Source organism: Aptenodytes forsteri, unplaced genomic scaffold, assembly GCF_000699145.1.
Source record: "Aptenodytes forsteri isolate BGI_AS27 unplaced genomic scaffold, ASM69914v1 Scaffold119, whole genome shotgun sequence".
NCBI classification, from domain to species: Eukaryota; Metazoa; Chordata; class Aves; order Sphenisciformes; family Spheniscidae; genus Aptenodytes; species Aptenodytes forsteri.
In genome coordinates this window covers 3,449,463-3,469,707 of record NW_008796165.1, presented here as the reverse complement: position 1 = coordinate 3,469,707, position 20,245 = coordinate 3,449,463, and the positions used below count along the sequence as shown (strand labels likewise).

Sequence of the window (20,245 nt, the reverse complement as noted above, 5' to 3'; positions counted from 1 at the left end):
CTTAGCTAAGAATTTGCTATTTGCCACCATGTCTCATGGTTGACTAAAGTTCAGAGAGATAGTATCAGTTACATTCCCTTTAATATGAAATCAGCTATCTTACTAAGGAAAAAAATACCAGCTTAGACTACGTTAAACCAGTTTTTATAAACTTACACTGCAGTTTATCCCACTTTTCGTATTTACCATTGTAATATTTTGTTACTCATGATTCAGAACCTGCTATAAAGCTCTCCATTTTTTTCAAGTCAGACTAATGGGTCTGTAGCTCCCTAGAGCACATCCCCCCTCCCTCCTACACACACACTCTCTCTCACTCTCCATTAGTACAGGTATTATGTTTGTTAATCTCCAGTCACCCAGAACACCTCCCTGACTTGACAGATTTATTACTAAGAGTTATGACTAGACCTGTGATTTCACATATCGGCACGTTTTTCAAGCATTCTGAGATGGCGATGATCCAGGTCCTCAGTGAAAGCAAGAAGTCCTAACTTTGACTGTGGTTGTTTCCACTCTTATGCCACTCTGCTTCTACTCCCTTATTCAACATCATCATCTGCAGTGAAGCAGAGGCAAAGTATTCACAGTTTCTAGGGCGCATCTACAGGTGTTTAATCATTACTGGGTCCTCACTCATGGAGGCTTACTGCTTCCTAAGACCCTTATGCTTCCTAAGACTCTATGCTGCACCATTCTCAGTTCTTCCCTTCCCAACTGTGAAGTGTAGGTCCCGGGGAATGCTACACATGTATGACCAATACTACTTCCCTGAGCTACCGAGGGGATATATCTGGGAGCAGATCTAACAGTAAGTTTTACTGCTTCACCTCCTAAGGGCATCACAAAAGCAGCAGCTTTTAGAAAGGAGCTATGAAGAGAAGGTTCAAGTGGGAGAGACCACATTCCCAAACAGCTGTGGAAAATTGAATGCTTGAGGAGTGCCTTTACCCTTTGATGTGATCACCATTTATAACAAACATTTATATGCTCTTGGGGTTTTTTTCCCCTCCCTATTAGTTAATGCTTCCATACAAATGGATATTATCACTAGTGTAGGTTTAACGTTTGCCAGCATAGCACGTGAACTGGTACAGAAACTGAATACATGACAAGAAAACTGTGATGTCAAAGACTCACCTGACAACAACATCATAGTCATCAATTTTTAACCCCAATGACTTATTTGCAAGTACTCCACCATTTCCCACAATAATACATCGCCGGCAGCTGAGACTGTGGAATAAACAGAGGAAAGAGGTGATTTTTGTAACATAACTTCAAACACATCAAGCTCCACATATTTAGTTTGAACCTATCTGAGAACTATAGGAAACCTTTTGGAATATTAAGAATTAAGGGGAGGACAGAGATACACTTGATCCCCAGCTCACCCCATCATTACCAGGCATTACACATGATAAACTGCTTTCAACACCTCACACCACGTGTGGCCTAATGAGATGAGCTGTCAGGACAATCAGCTCCTCTCCCCCCACACCCCTGGTATGATGGGCTTGAATCAAACCCATCTGTTTACTTAAACCTTCTCATTAGTCATTTAGCACTGAAATAACAATAAACCAAAGGCTTAGTGAGGAAGTCCTCTCTCCAAGCAATTTTCTGAGTGCAGGCAGATCTTGCCAGGTTATCTGGGGTGTGCTCACCTTGCTGAGTGCAAAATTGCTGCAGTTATCATGAGACTTCAAGAGACAGAAAACCACTAAATGGATAGAAAAAGGATCCGTCCCCCCCCCCATCCAGTAGGAAACATATATGAAGACATAATGGGTGAGGAAGGGGAAGGAAAATAACCTTAATTAACAAAGAAACAGGAAAGAGAAGGAAGAGAATGGTTTCTCGTGGAACCGCGAGTCACGAGAACTCTCTGCAGCAGATGTTAAAAAGTGATTTCGTTTTGAAGACAGAGAGAGGACTTCTTTCCAGCCATCTAATCCCAAATGCAGCTGGCTCTTCTGGCAATGTGCCTACATCTCTGGTAGTTCACTGAAGGAATACGTGTCTGCAGAGCCTTTTTCGGAAAGGGTCCAAGGCAATCAGTTGTTTGGAGCAGACCTCTGGGCTAGGCGGCCTTCCTAGTCCCAGGCACAGTCGACTGGTCTCTTCTAGGCTGTCCTCGCTGTAATCAGTCTAAGGAGCCAGCGTGAGAAAAGCTCTACCTCTGTGGGGTCTGCCTTTGCAGAGCGGGGCTGGAGCACACTTAAAGACTCAGCTAAACCACTGAGGGTTACCCTGCTGACAGAGCCATTAGCTGGAGATATGCGCAGAATTAACAGAGCACCAAGAAATGCTCAGGAACAGCTTCCCCAGGCCAGATAAAGTTTCACTGCAGATCCCAGCCTTTCCAAAAGAAAAAAACTCCTCAAGAAGATGGACATATTAGCCCACTACTCATGTCCCTAAGGGCCGAAGAAATGTGGATGTTTGTGATAATCAAATCACAATAGAGAAAGAACTTCTTTTTTTTTTAATAGACAATGGCACAGAAAAAAAATACAGTTCTGGCGACAAGGAGAAAGCAGAGGCAAGATCTGGTTCAGGCAGTATATTGTGTCAGGGAGGGAAGGGAAAGAGTCAGCCCCAAATACACCCAACCAAGTGACAAAGATGGTAACAGCTTTGTCAAAACCTTTAAGGAAAAGGTGCTGCAGGAGGGAAAAAAGACGTAGTTCAGTTCCGGCCAAGTGAAATTTCAGATGAAAATACGCTCTTTTGATGATTACGATAAGAAAGTTTGACCTCCTAAACAACAGACTGCTGGGTGAAATACTGTAATTTCTCTACCCAGTTGTCTCTAAGCCATGACTTTTCTTAATTTTACATTTTGAAGAATACCACCATGCCGAAATCCAAAGGCTGCAAGCTATAGACACTCCCCTCTATCCCTTTCCCACTTAGGGAAAGGATGCTTAGCTGTTAGGATGCTAGCTCTTACCAATTTTGAATACAGATGTGTTTGTTTCAGCCTCAAGCCACTTAATCGCATTCTTCCCTTTTCAGCTAAATTAAAGCACCATCTACTGTCAGCAGTCCCTTCCACATCTGCATGTGATCCACTTACTGACAAACCACTGTGTGTAAACATCTGCCTCGAGGTGGATAATCAGTCACGGGTCAGACTGGTGAGCGTGAGCCGCTACACATGAGAGAAAAGAACCAGTTCCACCAGCCAAAGCTGTTCCAGCAGCCTCTCTTCATGGCCCTGTTCCCACACAGTACTTGTAGACTGATCAAAGCCCATTCTTAATTTTCTCTTGACCATACAAACCGGAGCAAGCTCATCACATCTCTTACAGTATGGCAGATCTCCTAGATCTTGAGTCACATTTGCAGTACCTCTCTGAACTGTTTTCAACTTCTCCCCAGATCTCCGAAGCACTGACTCTGGAAGACCAGCATGCGGAGCTAATGCTGCTCAAAGCAGGGTCCCTTTTACACAGAGATTTTATGTACATCATTGCAATGTTCTTTTTATAGTCATTGGTTTGCAGAATATAATCCTCATCTTGTAAGCACGATCTGTGTTGTCACCTCTGAGACGCCTGACTTTTGATTTGGCTCCAGTAAAGGACTGTTCAGAGAAAGACCCTACGAAAAGGTCTAGACTGACCTGGCCCTCCTACTCCTTACTTCCCCAGTCTTTGGCTCTGGCAAATTTTCCTAGTGTAATTTTACATTTCCTCCAGATTGGTTTTAACCACTGCGAACACCTGCCACAGGGTTACACTAGAAGTGTCACTAAAGGATTAATTCTCAACCCTGACAGTAACTTTTTAAAGCTGTGTGACATATCCCATTCCTAAAAAGGATATGTCTACAACGGTGTTGTGTAGAATCAGAATATAATGGACTGAGACAAATAACTAATGCCTATCTTTAAAAGGTTACCCTTTATCAATCAAACTTCAAGTTCATCTAAAAAATATATCCTCTACATGACAAGATTTCACTTCCACAAAACCCAAGATAACTCATATCAATTATGCTGCTATCCTAGCTCTGTCCCAGATCTAACTTTCTAGGATTCTTCCTGCAAAACTGAGCTAATCAACTTACAGCCACCTCTTTGTCATCTCCCATATTTCTCCCGGAACGGCACAACATTTGCTGTTCTATCCAACATTCCAAGAAGGGTTAAAAAGCAAACAGTAATAACAAAAATAATTCTTTATTTAACTCTAATTTAAATACTTCAGTGCTTACTGATTTAAAAAGACATATAATTGTCATTTAACATCCTCACAGTTACTAATAAAAATACACAAAAGTATTTCATTATTGCTGTAAAATGGGACAACATCATTCCATCTTTACCCCCAAAAATGAAACGAATACTTAACTGAATGGTTCTGCCTTTACTCATCATAACTGATAGGTTTATCACCTTTGCCCAGCTTCATGTCTGAACCACTCTTATACCCTTGTGGTCTTGACAAATTTAAATGCGTCCTCCTTTTTCATTAAGTCTGCAGATAAGATTTTTCATTAGTATCTTTTTGACGCTAAGGTCTAATCTTTGATCTTCTAGCAGCTTTTTCTTAAATTTCTTTCAAAAGTACTCTGCCCACTCTCATCGCAAAGCTGGAAGTCTCTGTTGCACGCTCAGAAGGCAGTACTCAGGTGCAGATTGCTTTCTTCAGGTGCACATGATGAAGATATGGTAAGTCTTGGACTTTGCCTGGGTTCTGCACATCAGGTGTGTACATCAAGTCTGGGGAGCCAGGACTGTTTTGATCAAGACAGGCAGAAAGGTGAGCTGGCTTGGTCTCACCAGATTTGGCAATCACACTGTGGGACATTGAGAAGATTGCAGGGCCACCCTGATGGCACTGTGAAAGGGAAGCATTCAGCAGGGACATCAGGCACCTGACCTCACATCCTGACCAGAAGTTTGGACACTTGGCACTAGTGTAGCTGAGCTCCTTCACAGCCAGCACTGACTGATGGTGCCTGAGTATGGGAAACCTGCAAAGTCAATGCTGGCTCCAGGCAAGTTTCTGCCTGAAGAAACACACCGTGCAAGCAGCATCAGTTACAGCTCAATTGTTTCTCCACAAAGAAGTGTGCAAACACCTTTCTGTTTGTTTACATAGTATGTCAAAGCTGTATTTCTGTTCCAGAAGAGCTCAAGAACTGAACACATCGAACACAGCCCAGGTTCCAGTTTGCTACCAGGGTGGTATGAAGGAGGGTCACGGACTTTCCACACCAGACAGACTTTCCCTAAAGCCCTAAGCTGGGAGCTGCAGCCAGATGTACAGCCTCTTGACACAGATGTTCAGAGGTTGAGTTCATCTACACCAAAACTGGGATTCACACAGATCATCTTGAACAATATAGCACTGTAAACACACATGTATGCGTTGTAGCAAGTGCTACTTCCTCTTCCTCTCTTATCAAAGCGCTTTAGGGATTTGTCAGGGGAGAAAAACCACAACGCCTTCCTTTACGCAACTTTGGAACTAAAGGCTTTGAGGAAAGATATAACAGAATAATTAAAAAATACATCTTTAGGGTAACTGGTGTTTAGGGAGGCTTAGCATATTCTGGTTTGATCTGGCTGCTGCTACTTAAACTGGTGCTATCAACCTGAGGCAGAGGGACACACACATCTCTCCTGCTCTATCAAATTCCTTCCTCACTTGTTAGTTTATATACTGCATTAGTAAAGACTGTGTTAGTTATAAGCTCAAAATCCCAGTTTTCCTTCATTACCACCTGGAGGCAATACAAAAGGGTCAGTCAGGTTTTTATATTTATGTCTTTTCATAGGAAATTTACAGGTCACCACCGCAGAGATTTAACCCAAAAATCCACTGAAGTCCAGCCAGCAGAAGAGCCATGGAACTAGAAACCAAGCCGTGACTGATTTCCAGAATGAGGGGCAGGCCACTGGAGGAGCCACTAAAGCAAGCAGTGAAAATGTCAGTGATATAAATGGGCCTGGAAAAGCCAACAGAGGGCAAGAGAACTCTGAAGTGTCAAAGACGAGGCCCGCCGACATCTGTGTTAGGGAGAAAGACATGCAAGCTCTGAAAGAGGAGGACACTGATTCTAGAGAAAGTCCCCTGGATCTCCAGTCTTTTCCAGAAAAGCTCAGAGCTGAGTTGCAACTACCCTCACGAACACAACTGCAGTTTTATCTACCTCCTGCCCTGGGGCTGAAGCAGGTTACTGTAAGCAGGTCAACACAAAGGTGCCACAATAAGGAGTCATGAAGAAAACTAAGAAAGCACGGCATCACTTACACTATGTTACAGGCGTGAACTACAGCATTTGTTCACATGCCCTCCAGCTGCTGCTAGTTATTAACACAACTCTACTCACAATGGAGGGATTAGTTGGAGTGTGTTGGCAAAGCCACTGTGGGATGATTAAAGGTGTACGCATACCCGGAAGGATCGAGTTTGCCTCATTTCAGCACCATGTCGGTACATTGTGTCAGGAAAGGTGCATCAGGATGCGCTTTTGGCACAGCGATAATCAAACAAGTTCATTTCCAGGGCTTATGGGAGGCAAGTGAAGGCACCATCTCAAGGGACAGCTTTGTGAAGGAGGACAGAAATGGAGAAGCTTGGGTGAGGACAAGACCAAAGGCTTGGTGTAGATCCCCCACCATACAACTCTAATTCCCTCTTTCCTTCCTATGCTCTCACGCGCTGCTCTGACCTCACCTCTCCTGCCTCTCCCACCCTTCCCCCGGGAAAGCTGCATTCAGCATGTGGTTACATGAACACTTGCTTCAATAGGCTCGGCAGCGCTCACCCTCCTCACCCATCCCCATCCCTCTGCCTCTCGTGCTGCTGTTGCAGCGCCGTGCCAGCGCAACTCTTCAGTGGGAGGGGAGCTCTGTAAATGAGGTCACTAGAATGACCCAGGTTAGGAGAAAAACTTTTAAACTGGAATCGTTTCAGTGACCCACTTTAAAGTCCCTCTTCAAACAGCAGCAGCAGCACAAGGAGAAGGTAGGGAGCTGAAGTCTGAGAGCAGGCAGCAGCAGCAAACATAGCTTCTTAGACTGGCTTTGCCAACAGAGAAAACGTTGGTGTAACTCCATCCTGAAGAGAAGGCGAACCTGAAACTTTTTCCCTACTGCTAGAATCAGCCCACTAGACTTCTGAGAGCCTACAAGTGGAAGGGTTCACAAGATCTCCTAAGTCTGACCTCTTGTACCTCACAGACTTTAGCCGTGTCTCTTATCTAACTCTTTCACAATAAGGCATTTTTTCAGCCCTTAATCATAGAATAGTTTGGCTTGGAAGGGACCTTTAAAAGGTCTCTTAAATCAGGCCCTCTCCAGTTGCTCCAAGGTGGTAAGCAAAGGGGAGAGGTCTGGGCTTTCTCCTTGACCAGTGAGCAGTAAGGGAGTGAGCCAAACCTTAAGGCCCCCCTCCCAGCACACTGGAGCTACCACGGAGAGGAACTGTTGGGCTCTGCTTTGAGCTTGAGACAAGATGAGAAAGTAGCTAACCTTCCCTCATCAGTCTGCTCCACCAGCTCTTCTGGAATCCAAAATGGCAGATACCCATTGCTGCCAGCACTGTAATTCATTGACGATCATGGCTGAAGAACATTTCTGGAAAGATACCCAAGTCTTCACCTATGCCCTACTCACCAAGCAGGTTTCCAAGAGCAGCACTGTGGTAGCCTTAACACCTCCTACAGTATCCAAGCTCTCTCTTGTAATAACCCCTCTGCTGCAACTCCATCCACCTACTGCTTTAGGCTCTCACTTTGCGGCTTGCTATCCCAAGCCTTTCTTGCCCCTTTCTCCCACATCAGCTTCAATTTTTGTCTTTCCTAAGACCTGCTCACTTGGAAGGGCTCTGGGAGGTATTTGACTGTGAGTCATATGTACTACACAACCTAACATCCACTGCTTTGCATTTATCACAAAAACTCCCAAGAAAACAGTACTTCCCCAAGATATCTGTGTGTTTACAAGCATACACACCACCAAACCTTGTTACTGCAATACTACAGAAATACATTTCTAGCCTGTTCCTTAGGTCTCGTTCATACTTGATATCTCAGGGACTTTGCATATGTTTCATGAAGGCTTGAGTGTTAGGTCTTTCCTATCTCTGCACCAAATCCTTTATAAAGAATGTAAAACCAAAGTGAGCAGCTCATGCTACAGTGGCTATGTTTCACAACCTCCTGAGAAATGACTTTTAAAAAAACCGAAACATTCCACTCCTCAAAAAACAGGTAAGCAGCAAGGGTCACAATTATATTAATCTTCACTGCAAGAATCTTCCACCTGACCTCTTTCATTAACACTAATTTCCCATGAGCAACCTTCTGAAAGAGTCTATATGTGGATTTTTCAAAGATTAAAATCTTAACTCTCCAACCAGAGCTGAGATAAAACCCAGATGGGTGAGATTCAGTTGTGTGCAAAATCTGTAAGAAGGTCATTTGTAAAATGATTTTGCCTTCTGCACATCATTTCTCAAATTAATCCAAACTCTGAAGGCTAACCCTATCCGGCACTGCTGTGAGGCAAGGCAAACTTCAAAGCAACCTAAATTAGCACACAGAATGCAAAAAACTAAGAATAAACTTTCACATAGAGAGTAAGTCCCAACTCTAACTGCAGTGGGCAAGCTCTACTCAACATGAGAGACGTGGAGACCTACGGAAAGGCTGGAAAAGGTTATGAACTTTGTCATGGAAAAGTGGGCAGAAGCGGAGCTGGGCCAGGAAATAAAACCAATGTGTTTAGAAAGCAGGAACTGTGTTGTTAGCCCGGGTTCAAGGAAGTACCACTGCTTGGAAAGAAGTAGCACCAGGACTTTGAAAAGAGATCATGTCCCAGCAAAAACCTCTGACAGCTTCTGAAAGAAATTACCTCAAATCTGGGAGGTGGCACTAAACCAAAACTGCAGGGCAAAGGGAAGGAATGACAGAAAAACAAGGATAGGAAAGACTAAAGGACTATCATTGGGAAGCTGATCGTAAACATGCCAGTGAGTTTCAGAAGCAACCTCTACAATAGGACTGAAGAATCAAAGGAGCTTCTTCTAAAGGCATCAATTCAAACACCACAGGACCCAGGAGACTGCTATCACATCCTGGCACAGGCTTGGCCAACACAATCACACATTCCTGCTTTAAGAGTGAGGTATTAGCGAAACATTGTTAAAACAAGCCAGTCCCTTCTTTCCCTCTAAGGGTTTCTTGTGATCCTGTTGCTTTGTCAGAAAGGCTGAAAAAGAATAACGTGTTTATTGAAAACCTGCTATTTACTTATTTGAAAAAGGGGCAAGAGGGTGTATTGTAACACCATATGAAACAAAAGATTAGGAAATAGTCAAAAGGTAAATGCTTTTTTCTACTCATGTTTGACTTAGAGGTCTCCAGAGTTTACAGATTTACTGGAAAGAGGACTCAGCTTCCAGCTCCTGATCTACCTCCAAAGCACAGCCAAATTTACTGGCAATAATTTCTGGCAAAAAAATCCAGCAAAATTTATTTAGGACATGTGGAAAATAATCACTTCTACTCCTTCTATTTTAAAAGGTCTCATCTTACCTGTCAAGAGCTGGAGTTAGACGGTAATCTTTGGTTGCTGACAGGATGGCTTTGATCAGATTATCTGGGGAGAAAGGAAGACGACATTAGGAACAAGCTCTCACTTCTAATGGAAATGAAAAACAAAGTGATGTAAAGCATCTGAAGCAGTTACTTGGAGGAACTGAAATAAGGTTCACATTAGGAATAAACACTAACTTGCATATTCCTATGTCCTCTGGACAATGACCTTTACACACTGGCTGCAAAGACATGTTGTGTGTCCAATTCTGATGCAGTGTGCAAATGCCTTGCACAGAGGGAGTGACAGGGAACATACACAGTACAGTTTAAGGCCGTGGTTTCATACCCACTTCCCTGAGACTGCAGATTCACAAACACTTCAGACATGCAAAAGCCAGTATCACTGTCAACTTGCTTTCAGTGTCACTTGCTTTCAGACAAGCTTTTATGCAGCTGAGCAGTGAACTGAATGCAGGAACAGAACCAGGTTAAAACTGATGCTTTTTATTTTCCCGGGTTACTTTTAGCTTAGGTTCAGTTCCTCAGTCTGGCTTTCTTCATGGCAGAATCCAATTAAACCATCATAGTTGCTTACATAAATGCCCACGGAACCACAACCTACACTGACACCCAGTGAACGCTGCAGCAGATGGTATAAGTTATGCAAGCGTAGACACACACACAAATGAAATGTATTAAATTGTAGAAGCACAATGATTACACATAAATAATTCTATCAACTATGGAAATTTTTGAGTCTGCTTCCTTCTAGATTTTGTCCTTTGTCCTTAATTTTTCCACCTCTCTCCCCCACAAAGGTCCAAACTCCTTTACCGTGACCTGTCCAGGGCCAAGAAGCAGCAATGCTTTAGCTAGCCTGGATTTACAAATGCACCAGTAACTTCAGAATGGCTGTACTGGGTCCGACAAAAAGTTCATCTCTCTCCAAATCCTGACTGACTGCGGCCTGAAGTTCTCTTCTACTGTTTAATTATTTTCAAATCAAGGATTTAACGTGTCAGGTATAGCTTCTATGTATCTGGCAACCCTCAGTGATTTCTCTTCCATGAGCTCAGAATCCTCCTGGATCCATATGGACTTTCAATCGCTTCCTTTTCCTGATTTTGAATATGGCTTCTCTGAGCTTCATTTATACTGGAAAAGATCGTGAACAATTGGTCCCCTTCCACTTTCCTTGGGAGACTGTAAATATCTATCATATCCTTCCCTTAAATATATCGGTCAACTAGTTCAAAAGTTCTTAGGAAACAACCAGTCAAAAGGAATAAATAAGTCTAATTTCTTTACAAAAGATTAAAAATGACACAGGAACATTAAGAAGACTGACATCAAGTGATTGTTTACAGTGAACTTAAATAGCTTTCCTGATAGACACTACTTACTGCAATCAGCACAGAAAGGGGAGTCCCTTTCAAATAAAGAGCTCTGTTCTTACTCCCTCCCTCTGCAGAAACTACAGGATGAGGGTGTGGGATGAACACACAAGCTCGAGGCAGCCCATGTGCCAAACAGCTTTGAACCTGACAACAAGCTGGTAAGACACAGAAGGCAGACAAACAAAAGTGATAAACAGAAAACTCTGATTACTTTTAGATTTGGGGAAGTTTTTGACATGGCATTACTGACAGGCCCTGCCAACCATTACAAGCTGGGAACTGTGATTACTTTCAGATCATATTTTGGAGTGGAGTAAGGAAAGAGGCAATTTGTGGGGTAAAAGCAACTTACTTTGCTAACAAAACAGTGTTCTTGTTTAATTTTCCTTCATCTGAAGAATTTCTTTTGACGCATTGGCAGTGGGCTCCCTCTCCAACAGGAATGCTATTTCCCCAAGTCTGCTGCAACAGCAGTAGGTTGTTGTGACCTCTAATGGCACCATGCCACAGTCCTCTCCTTGGCCTGTCTCATACGTTGACTTTTACTGGACAGTATACGTAACTGTGGTTGTTTTCCCACACTCTCAGAAAAGAGATCAAAGGATTGCATGTCAAGGGCTGCAACCTCCCATCTACCAAGCTTTCCTTATGCCAGGTTTGCTCTGCCACCCACAAGTTAACACCCCGCACTACCTGGAGGCCGTCCATTATACTATATTAAAAAGCCCATTAAAGGAATACAGTTGACTAATGCACTCAACTAATTCCATTTTTCTCATCTTGCCAGCTAATTTGTAATGCCTCCATAGCGAATGCTCAGGAATGAAATACGATTACTTTAGGACTGGATACGGCAGCATTTGGGATGGCGATGCTCCCCATTCCCATCATCCAGAGAGAAAACACAAACAAACCAAACAACAATATAGGACATTCAGTATAGATTATGAATAGCCAAATGGGAGGTATCTCTTCAGCAGCCCCAACAGTCCAACAACACATGGCATCCAAGAGGTTTGGAAGTTGCACAAATCACAGTGGTGTTATTCAAAACTGCTGAATGAAGCTCAATAAAAGACAAAGTACTTCACTGTCAAGTGTTGACTCGCAGCAGGAATGAAGGTGGCAGGCACAGATGCCCTCAGTGCCAGTTTGTCTAGTCTAGCACCCTCATCAGAAGCCAGAAGCAGGAGCCACAAGCACCAACAGGAAAAGCTAATGACCTGGGCAGGGGAGAGGCACTAGATCTTTTTGATCAAGCTGGAACTCTACCAGAAGATGGACACCACGCTGCTGCTGAGGTGGGCACTTGCATTTGGCACCTTGCTCACTGGCACCAGGATGGAAGGACAAGACCTCCTTCAGAAGGAGCTTCTGTATCCTCTTGGGGCAAGGTTTGAAGGATCAGCAGATGCTGCTGTGGCTGATCTGCAACCTTCCACATGACAATGAAGATACCTACAATAGGGAACCACTGGCAGGATCTTTTACCGCAGCTGGGTCAAGGTGGAAGGTCACTTGAAATCACCACTGCAAAGACTACTATCACAGATAGCGACCTGCAGGACACAAAGCAGTGTTCATCTCCAGACTACAACTAAAGAAAATCAGGCACCAGGAAAGCAGCTGCATTATGTAAAGTTAATTGATGGAGCATGCTTTCTTCAGGGTGAGAGAGAAACTGAAAGGGTGATGAACATAGTTTGCCTTATATATCTGAGTGATAATAATGGTACGTTACAAATGCTACAAAGAAAAATTCCTTCCTGTTTCAAGTAACAGGATTTGTGCACAGCCACTGGCTGAATACTGATCTGTCAAGGACTGAAAGCAAGTTTTGCAAGGATAAAAGAAAGGCCAAGTCTTCAAGACCCAATCCACCGAGACTGCACCTCTGTATGCACAACGTGATCGGTATCCCCATGATCTAGGCAATAACTGACATGCTCTATCTTCATGCAGTAGCTTCTGGGCAGATTCAAAAAAACTGTTCTACAGAACAGTGCCAGAAAGGCTACCAAGCCAGTTTTGATGTACACATTGATGCTAAACTTCTAAACAACTTGTACTAAACCATTACCTGATTTAGTAGCAAATCTGATCAGCAGCAGACCTGGTATGCTGCACCTCGGCCACAGAACCCCTCCATTGGGGTGGGACAGCAGTGGGAACAGCTGGCACCCAGGGCAGCGAGTTTCTCTGGGGTAGGCATATTCTTAAGGAAGAGGGATAGAGCTCGTGATTGGGACCTACTTGCATTGAACACAGCAAAAAACAAAGAACAGAGCAACCCAAGATCAGCATTTCAGGGGAGCTCGTGTTGTTCCTGATAACTGTCAGCTTTTCTCCATTCATCCATTGATTTTATTTTCTGTTTTTTTAAAAGGCACCAGCTGCATACGGCCCTCGCTTTAACATGAACCCATGCTTAAAAGAAAGATTGTTTCATTAGGGCAACAGCTATGCAAACAATTTGTTTTGATTCCCCCCCCCCCCGATGGTTTCTCAGGTTGTAAAGAAATCATGGCATGGATGCAGACACAATGCTAGCCCAGGCACAATTTCTCTCTTGCTCAGCAAGTGAGAAGAACAGACATAGCGGTGGCTGTGCTCTGCCTTGTATACCTCTGCACCAAGAGGGGCCAGGAGGGGCCTGAGTATACATGTTCTGAGTAGTACAAAGGAAAAAATCCTTCCTGTTACAAGCAACAGGTATGTGTGCACTCACCTCTTGCTTCCAGGGCCCAGGCACACAGCCAGCTCAGGTGTAACGGAATTCATTAGCTCAGACACATCCCCATTCAAACAGGTCTCTCATTCTTTGAGGGCCATTTCCAGTCTGGAAAAGTTTCAGCTACTTTTGTTCAATGCAGAACCCTAGCAAATCACCCCAGTAGACATGTCTCAGCACCATATGCCCAGAAACATGAACCACGGAGAGCACGGTGCAGAGACCTGCAGGGTTCCACGGAAGGTCAGCTCAGACCAAGCAGAACTTACTACCCGCCATTCATTGCTGGGACAGAGGCGGCTCCCACAGATCCAGCAGCTCTATGTCACATTTACCCCGGACAAGGAGAGCTGGCAGCACTGTACCATGGCTACCTTGTACTCTCCATGGAATCCTTCAGACATACTAAGCAGGCAGGAACAGAACAGCTCCGGCAAAACCATGCACTTCTTCCCTGTACTCTGCTCCCCTAACCAGTATGGATAAAAGGTGAATTCATCTTTGAAAAGCATTTAGTCTTTGGCCTCTTCCCAGCTGCCAAACAGGCAGCCCAGCAGGTGCTAATTAGCTGCATGTTTTGTGAAATACAAACTTCCCACTGGAAACTGAACTCAAAGACCAAACTCATCTCGTGCAGATCATCCAACAGCCATCCAGTGGCCATAGTTTTGGTAACTGCTTGAAGGCTGAGGAAACCCAACAGCGATATCGCTTCCTGTGAACTGTTCCTCCTACTCATCCTCACAAGATTCAAGGCAGACGTTATCAATACTAAACCCAGTCTGTAGTCAAACACTGATGTTTAAATGGCAATGGCAGTGCCATCATCCTTAGGGCTACAGATGTTAGCTGTCCTGGGAGTGGCACACATCTCAGCAGCAGCTCACCGGCAGCCCATTTTTAATTTGTGTTAGCTCCAACAGTTCACGTCAGAAAGAGCAAATTGTAATGCAGTGGTTCTGCTTACCCGAAACCATCTGTATGGTAGGCATAAGAACATAGTGTACATACATATGTTATATATAGGGAGGAACGTCCATGCTGTTTAATTCTAGTTGAAGTATTAGGCAAGTGAACTTATTCCAACAGTAAAAATATGTGGCTTTTATAGAGCTCCTTCAAGTCAAAGGCTGTAAGGTGATACATATACACGCATATGTAAACATACATGCATATTCCTGAATTCACCCTCTCAGGTCCTCCACCTGTTCTCCTCGTTTCTGAAAGCATTCACCCTCTCAGGTCCTCCACCTGTTCTCGTTTCTGAAAGCGGCAAATGTCTTTATACTCTGAGAGAATCAAACTTACTGAAGGTCACAAGGCAAGTGAGTGACGTAACTAGGAACAGAATGAGGCCTTTGACTCCTAGATAAGGAACCCTCTGCAAAGGCTTTCATCTTCAGATAGCCCTCTGGCTTACATGTTCTGCTACCATACTTTAATGATAAATTAATGGAAATGAAAACCAATATCCTGCATTTTCACCCTCACTTTCTCCCATTATTAAATAATGAACACATCACCAGGGCAAGCAAAGTTTTCTGAAGCCATAGTTTATTATATTTTTTTCTTGTCACGGAGAATTTAGATTATTGGGGAGAGCAGGAGATTATTTAACCCATTCATCTATCAACCACTATGCACACACTATTACTCTACAAACAAAGGAAGAAACCTCTGTACATTTTCCTCCCATCTAAAGGAGGAGTTGACTTCATTTATCTAAGAATCCTGAGTTATCATGACATATTCTATCAGCTTTGCCTTATAACATCAGAAGATTCAAAAGCAGCTCAGGACTGCATGACTTCTCTGAACACAAGTATGTCTTGACTTCAGGTTGACCCTGAAATTTTCAGACATTTGGAAAAACTAAAAGTAAATAGTTAGAAATTAGGCGGGCAGTGACCACACAGTGAGAACCAGCCTAAGTCTCAACTCTAGCCTTTTTCTCTGTTATTTATGTGGAGGAGCAGAGACCTTCACTGTAAATGTCAACAACACTTAACATTGTTGTTTCTAATGCATAAGCTTCTCGCTTGTATCATTAAAAAAAGATGGGAGACCTTACCACTCCACAGGGATTACTGCAGGCATCTGACAGGGTCTACCTTCTGCCTGCCTTGAAAGTAGGCAAATTGGGCTGTTTGTGCACTCTCAAGTGGCCAAAAGAAGAGGCTGTAATTTTTCAAATTGTCCATACCAGCCATCGTCCTCAAAAATCATCAAGTCTACGTGCCCTTATTGCCAGCAGTAAGTATTTGAATACCATGCGTTAGGATCAGGGAACAGTGTACTGCTGCAGTTCTTCGTGTTTGCCCTGCGAGCCGTGGTCAGTGCCCACCTCCACAGCTGGTCACCCAGCTGCCACACCTCCAGCCAGCACTTCTGCAGGGCACTGGGCATCACCTTCAGCTTTTTGGAATACACTGACTAGAGTGAGGTTGATAGACATCCCTGAAGCATGCCAGTCTCCTCCACATATGGGTCCCTGTCCCACGATAACAGAATGCCACGTGTGTGTCAGCTTCATGGGGAGAGTAAGCTAAACACTATCAATGCTATGGATTAAACAAATCACAATATTTACAAACAAGCTGTAAGCACAAACCCAGTGCATACATTTCTTTTTTTACACTACCCGAAAGTTCAGCTCTGTATAAAGTTCCTTCTTCAGCATTTTTTTTCCTTAAGATCTCGCTCCATACAAGAGCTGAGGAGTGATCTTTTACAGAAGGATTTGCCACCCTGGTGCCCAGCACAAGGCCATGGACCCAAGTCCCACCACATATTCTGTCCTCCAGCTCTCTCCCAGAAACACCATGTCCGGCTGCAGACACACAATATTATCTGTATCTTAGTGAAGCTGGGAATCCAGTGAGCACAACAGGTATCAAGATGAGTCTGAAATTCCCTGCACAAACTTCTTTTTATTGTTGATCAGCTAACTTTATGAGGTCTACGCAGGAGAAAGCAGCTACAAAGACTTCCAGAACTTAGAAGCAAATTGCAAACACGTGAACTGGGTCTCAAAGACAGCTAACTACAAACTGCAGGAATCTGTCCCCAAATCACATCTTGTGCGTAAATACAAGAGAATGGTTTCTTGAGGTCATTAGCTGTACTAGATTTAGGTGGTTTACTTGAGATACACCTTACTAACAACAGGACTTAAAACCGCCACTACTTACAATATCCCAATACTTCCACCGACGATTTTTAATGGTATTAAGACAAGAGGTATATAGTGTTGCATAGGTACAAAACACAAAACAAAAGAAAAAAAAAAGGAAAGACTGAAGATGCATGGTACCTCCTAACAATTTTAGGAAAACCTGGCATGCGTTAAATGTAAGCTCCAAAAAGTCCTTAAGGCCTTTTTTTATAACAAGATATAAATAAAATACATAACATTTGGACTCTTCATTTACATCGTCGTTTTGGAGCCTTCAGGGATTTTTTTTTCAAGCTTTTCTTCACAACCAAGAGTTTGTTTTTTCAGAATACAAGCTTAGTTCCCAACATAATCCCAGGGCTTGGAAAGTTGGAACATTAATTTAAAAAACAGTTATGCCAAAAAATGGGCAACATTTTGCAATAACCATGCATTAACCATTTTGATCCAAACTCAAGTTTGATGCACAGGAAGCAATAAAGCCTGTAGAAACAGGTTAATTCACACCAAATGAAAACGGTCCTTGAAAGATTCACAATGTGCTGTCCAAAGACAAGTGGGAAAATAAATACAGTTGTTATAGAGGGCTATTCTTCCCTTTGTTGCTGCGTTTTTGATGCCCCTTCACAGGTGGCCAGGCAATGTCTTCAAGGCCAAAAAACTCTAACTACTACAGTGATTTCTAATTCTCCTGACGCTTGCAGAAGCATTAAGATGTGGCACTTCAAAACACAGCAGCCAGAGGAGACCTGCTCTCCCCTCCAGGAGGTAAAAGATAGGAATAATATCCATGTCTCAATTACACATCAACACTTCTGGGAAGAACTCCAGTATGGAGTCACCCAGTTAACTGCAAACTTGGGGTTTGAGATCTCCCTGGGGCACCTTTCCCTTCTCAGTGGGTTGGGAGAAAGACTATTCTTTAAGCACATTCAACTGCAAAGCATCAATTTTGATTGAAATAAGGGACTGCACTGGAGGGTTGTACTTTTCATCAAGAAAGCTCAAGAGTGAGAGTTGATTTAACTTCAAAATTCACAATATAACTTCCCTTTAGAGGCTTTATTCAGTAATGAAAAGCTGATCCTCTACCTCTTCTGAAACTTTTAATTTTTTTCCCTTCAAACCTCTCATTTAATTTCTTGAGGCTATAAAATCAGCTAGATTCCCTGGGGAAACAGCAGCATTTTTATAGCTATATTCCCATGCAATAATGGCAACTATTACCAATTTTGGTCAAATGTAAAATTCTAGTGGAAACTAGTTCAGAAATCTGCCTCAAACTCAAGGAGAAACAACAGTCTTGTGTCAATACGTACTCTGAACAGAACTAACGGCCATACATGCTAGTGCTCCTTGCTTATTTGTTAAAGGAAGAACACACAAAGAACAGAAAAAATGCTCACAGCAGAAAAATCATCTGTACAATAGAGTACAGCTAACAAAATAAGGACAAGGTTGGAGAATTAAAGCAGAAAAGAGACACCTCATTATCAAGCAGACCCAGTCAAATGTAGGGAAGGTGTCTGCATGTGGTACTCCAGCCTCTGCAAAGAACTGGAAAAGTACGTTGGAAAAGACCTACTTTTCTGACAGTTTTTCTTTGGGTCAGCTGTAAATTTCAATTGTGATATCCAAGTGAATATATTTTCTCGAAGATAAAGTATTGCTCACGCCACGAAAGTTGATGTGGAAGAAAAAGCTATGCAAGAAAAGAACATGCATGAAAAGAGAAGAGATTTTCTCCCGATAACATTTTGATATGCCAACTTTTGCATGCCTGAAAACTCAACATTTTCACTGAAGATGAATGACCTCTCCCCATGAGACTAACGAAACCACTGCTAAGCAGCACTGAACCATGGTTCTTCCCAGAAGCACTAACACAAAAGAAAACATCCAAATAAAACCCAGTACAAGAACAATTAACCACTGCACAATACATCTATTAGCATTGGTGCTCTGGGCAAAGACTTGATTCCTTTGTCACTGAATGTGTCACCAATTCCAGATGCCCCTCTTCTGTCGGATGAAAATACTAAGTCTCCTGGCCAGTAGTACATACTCCATTTGATAAAACTGTAGCACTCCAAACATGTTCTTAATATTCTCTTATCACCCTGGGGGAGAAATTGCTTCCTAGATTCCTGGTTGGAAGCAAATTCTGAGATGGTGACAAGACAGTCACTCCCTAAGAAATAAATATCACCTTCAAAGACAAACTGATTTAGGACCAACAAAGCAGTGTCTCTGCCTAAAACAATCTAGCAGGAACAAAGGTAGAAGTGAAGAGCTATAATTACTGCTAAGCAATGACACAATTACTGACTAAATGCATGGAAATTACATGGATCATGTCTGTTTAGTCTTTTAGTGTATGCTGTGGCATATGTTTTCACTTAAGTTCAAAAAATACTGCAGGAACTCTCCCATCCCTCATTACACAGAGAGGATGCCAGATACTAGCTACTCTTTCTTATGAAAGCCTTTTATATTCTTTAAGCCACATGTATTGAGAAATTCTATTAATAGTCAGGTATTTCTCCAGTCTTGTTTGTTGCCCTTCTCCAAATAACTCTTTCTTTTTCCTTTAGCTACAGAGGTAAATTTGGGGAGGAGGCCCTCTGGGATTAATAATTTCACTAACACTATAAACAATTTTTCCATTGCTTATTCATTGACGAATTTAACCCTGAAAGCAGTGCACATGCTAGAGGATCTCTGCAACAATATGGACAGCATGTGCATATTCATACCTCCATGAGTTACACTGATAGAAGCACTGCTAGAAAAGGGTGCAAATACAAAAGACGACATTTCAATTTCCAATAAAAAAATCTCCATGTAACTTGTTTAAGAGCCTGAGATTGCTGCAGTCTCCTTGGTCTTCACTGAAAAAGCTGCAAGAGCAGGCTTGGTGGGTGCTGGGAAAGAAGAGTTCCTACAAGCAAATTAGACCCTCGCAAATGGTGAAACGTGGGAGGCACTCCAGCATCCCAGTTAATGCTGAAACAATAGCCGGGGACACAGGAGGGTGCTTGGCAGCCTGAGCTGTCCCCCACAGGCCATCTTGACATTTGTAGCTTTTAGAGTTCCAACTTCTTGTTACAGTTTGATCTTCCTGACAACTCTTGAAGTTGACTAATTTAATCATGTTCCGGAATGACATCCCTCGCTTTGGCTGTGTACACACTAATAAACAAATCGGTAGCAGGGCACAGGCCCACAAGAGTCCATACTATTAAAGTGTTAGCACAGTCCCTGATGGTTTTCACCAGGGCCAACAAATCTCCTCTATAATTCTCACGCATTCATAGGGTCACAGGCTAATACAGGACAGTGACCTTTCTTGATAGGAAGCCTGGATATGGCCACCCCCCG

At 43.0% G+C, this 20,245-nt stretch overlaps 1 protein-coding gene across 4 annotated transcripts in view; it reads right to left on the bottom strand.

The window, feature by feature from the left end:
• Positions 1-20,245, bottom strand: part of ST3GAL3 (ST3 beta-galactoside alpha-2,3-sialyltransferase 3) — a 193,535-nt gene that overhangs the window by 53,024 nt on the left and 120,266 nt on the right. For all 4 annotated transcript variants that reach the window (XM_009287282.2, XM_009287281.2, XM_009287284.2 and 1 more), the window contains 2 exons: positions 9,559-9,622; positions 1,141-1,236 (listed from right to left, as the gene is read on the bottom strand). In XM_009287282.2, the coding sequence (XP_009285557.1) occupies positions 1,141-1,236; positions 9,559-9,622 (160 nt within the window). The remainder of the gene's footprint in view (positions 1-1,140; positions 1,237-9,558; positions 9,623-20,245) is intronic.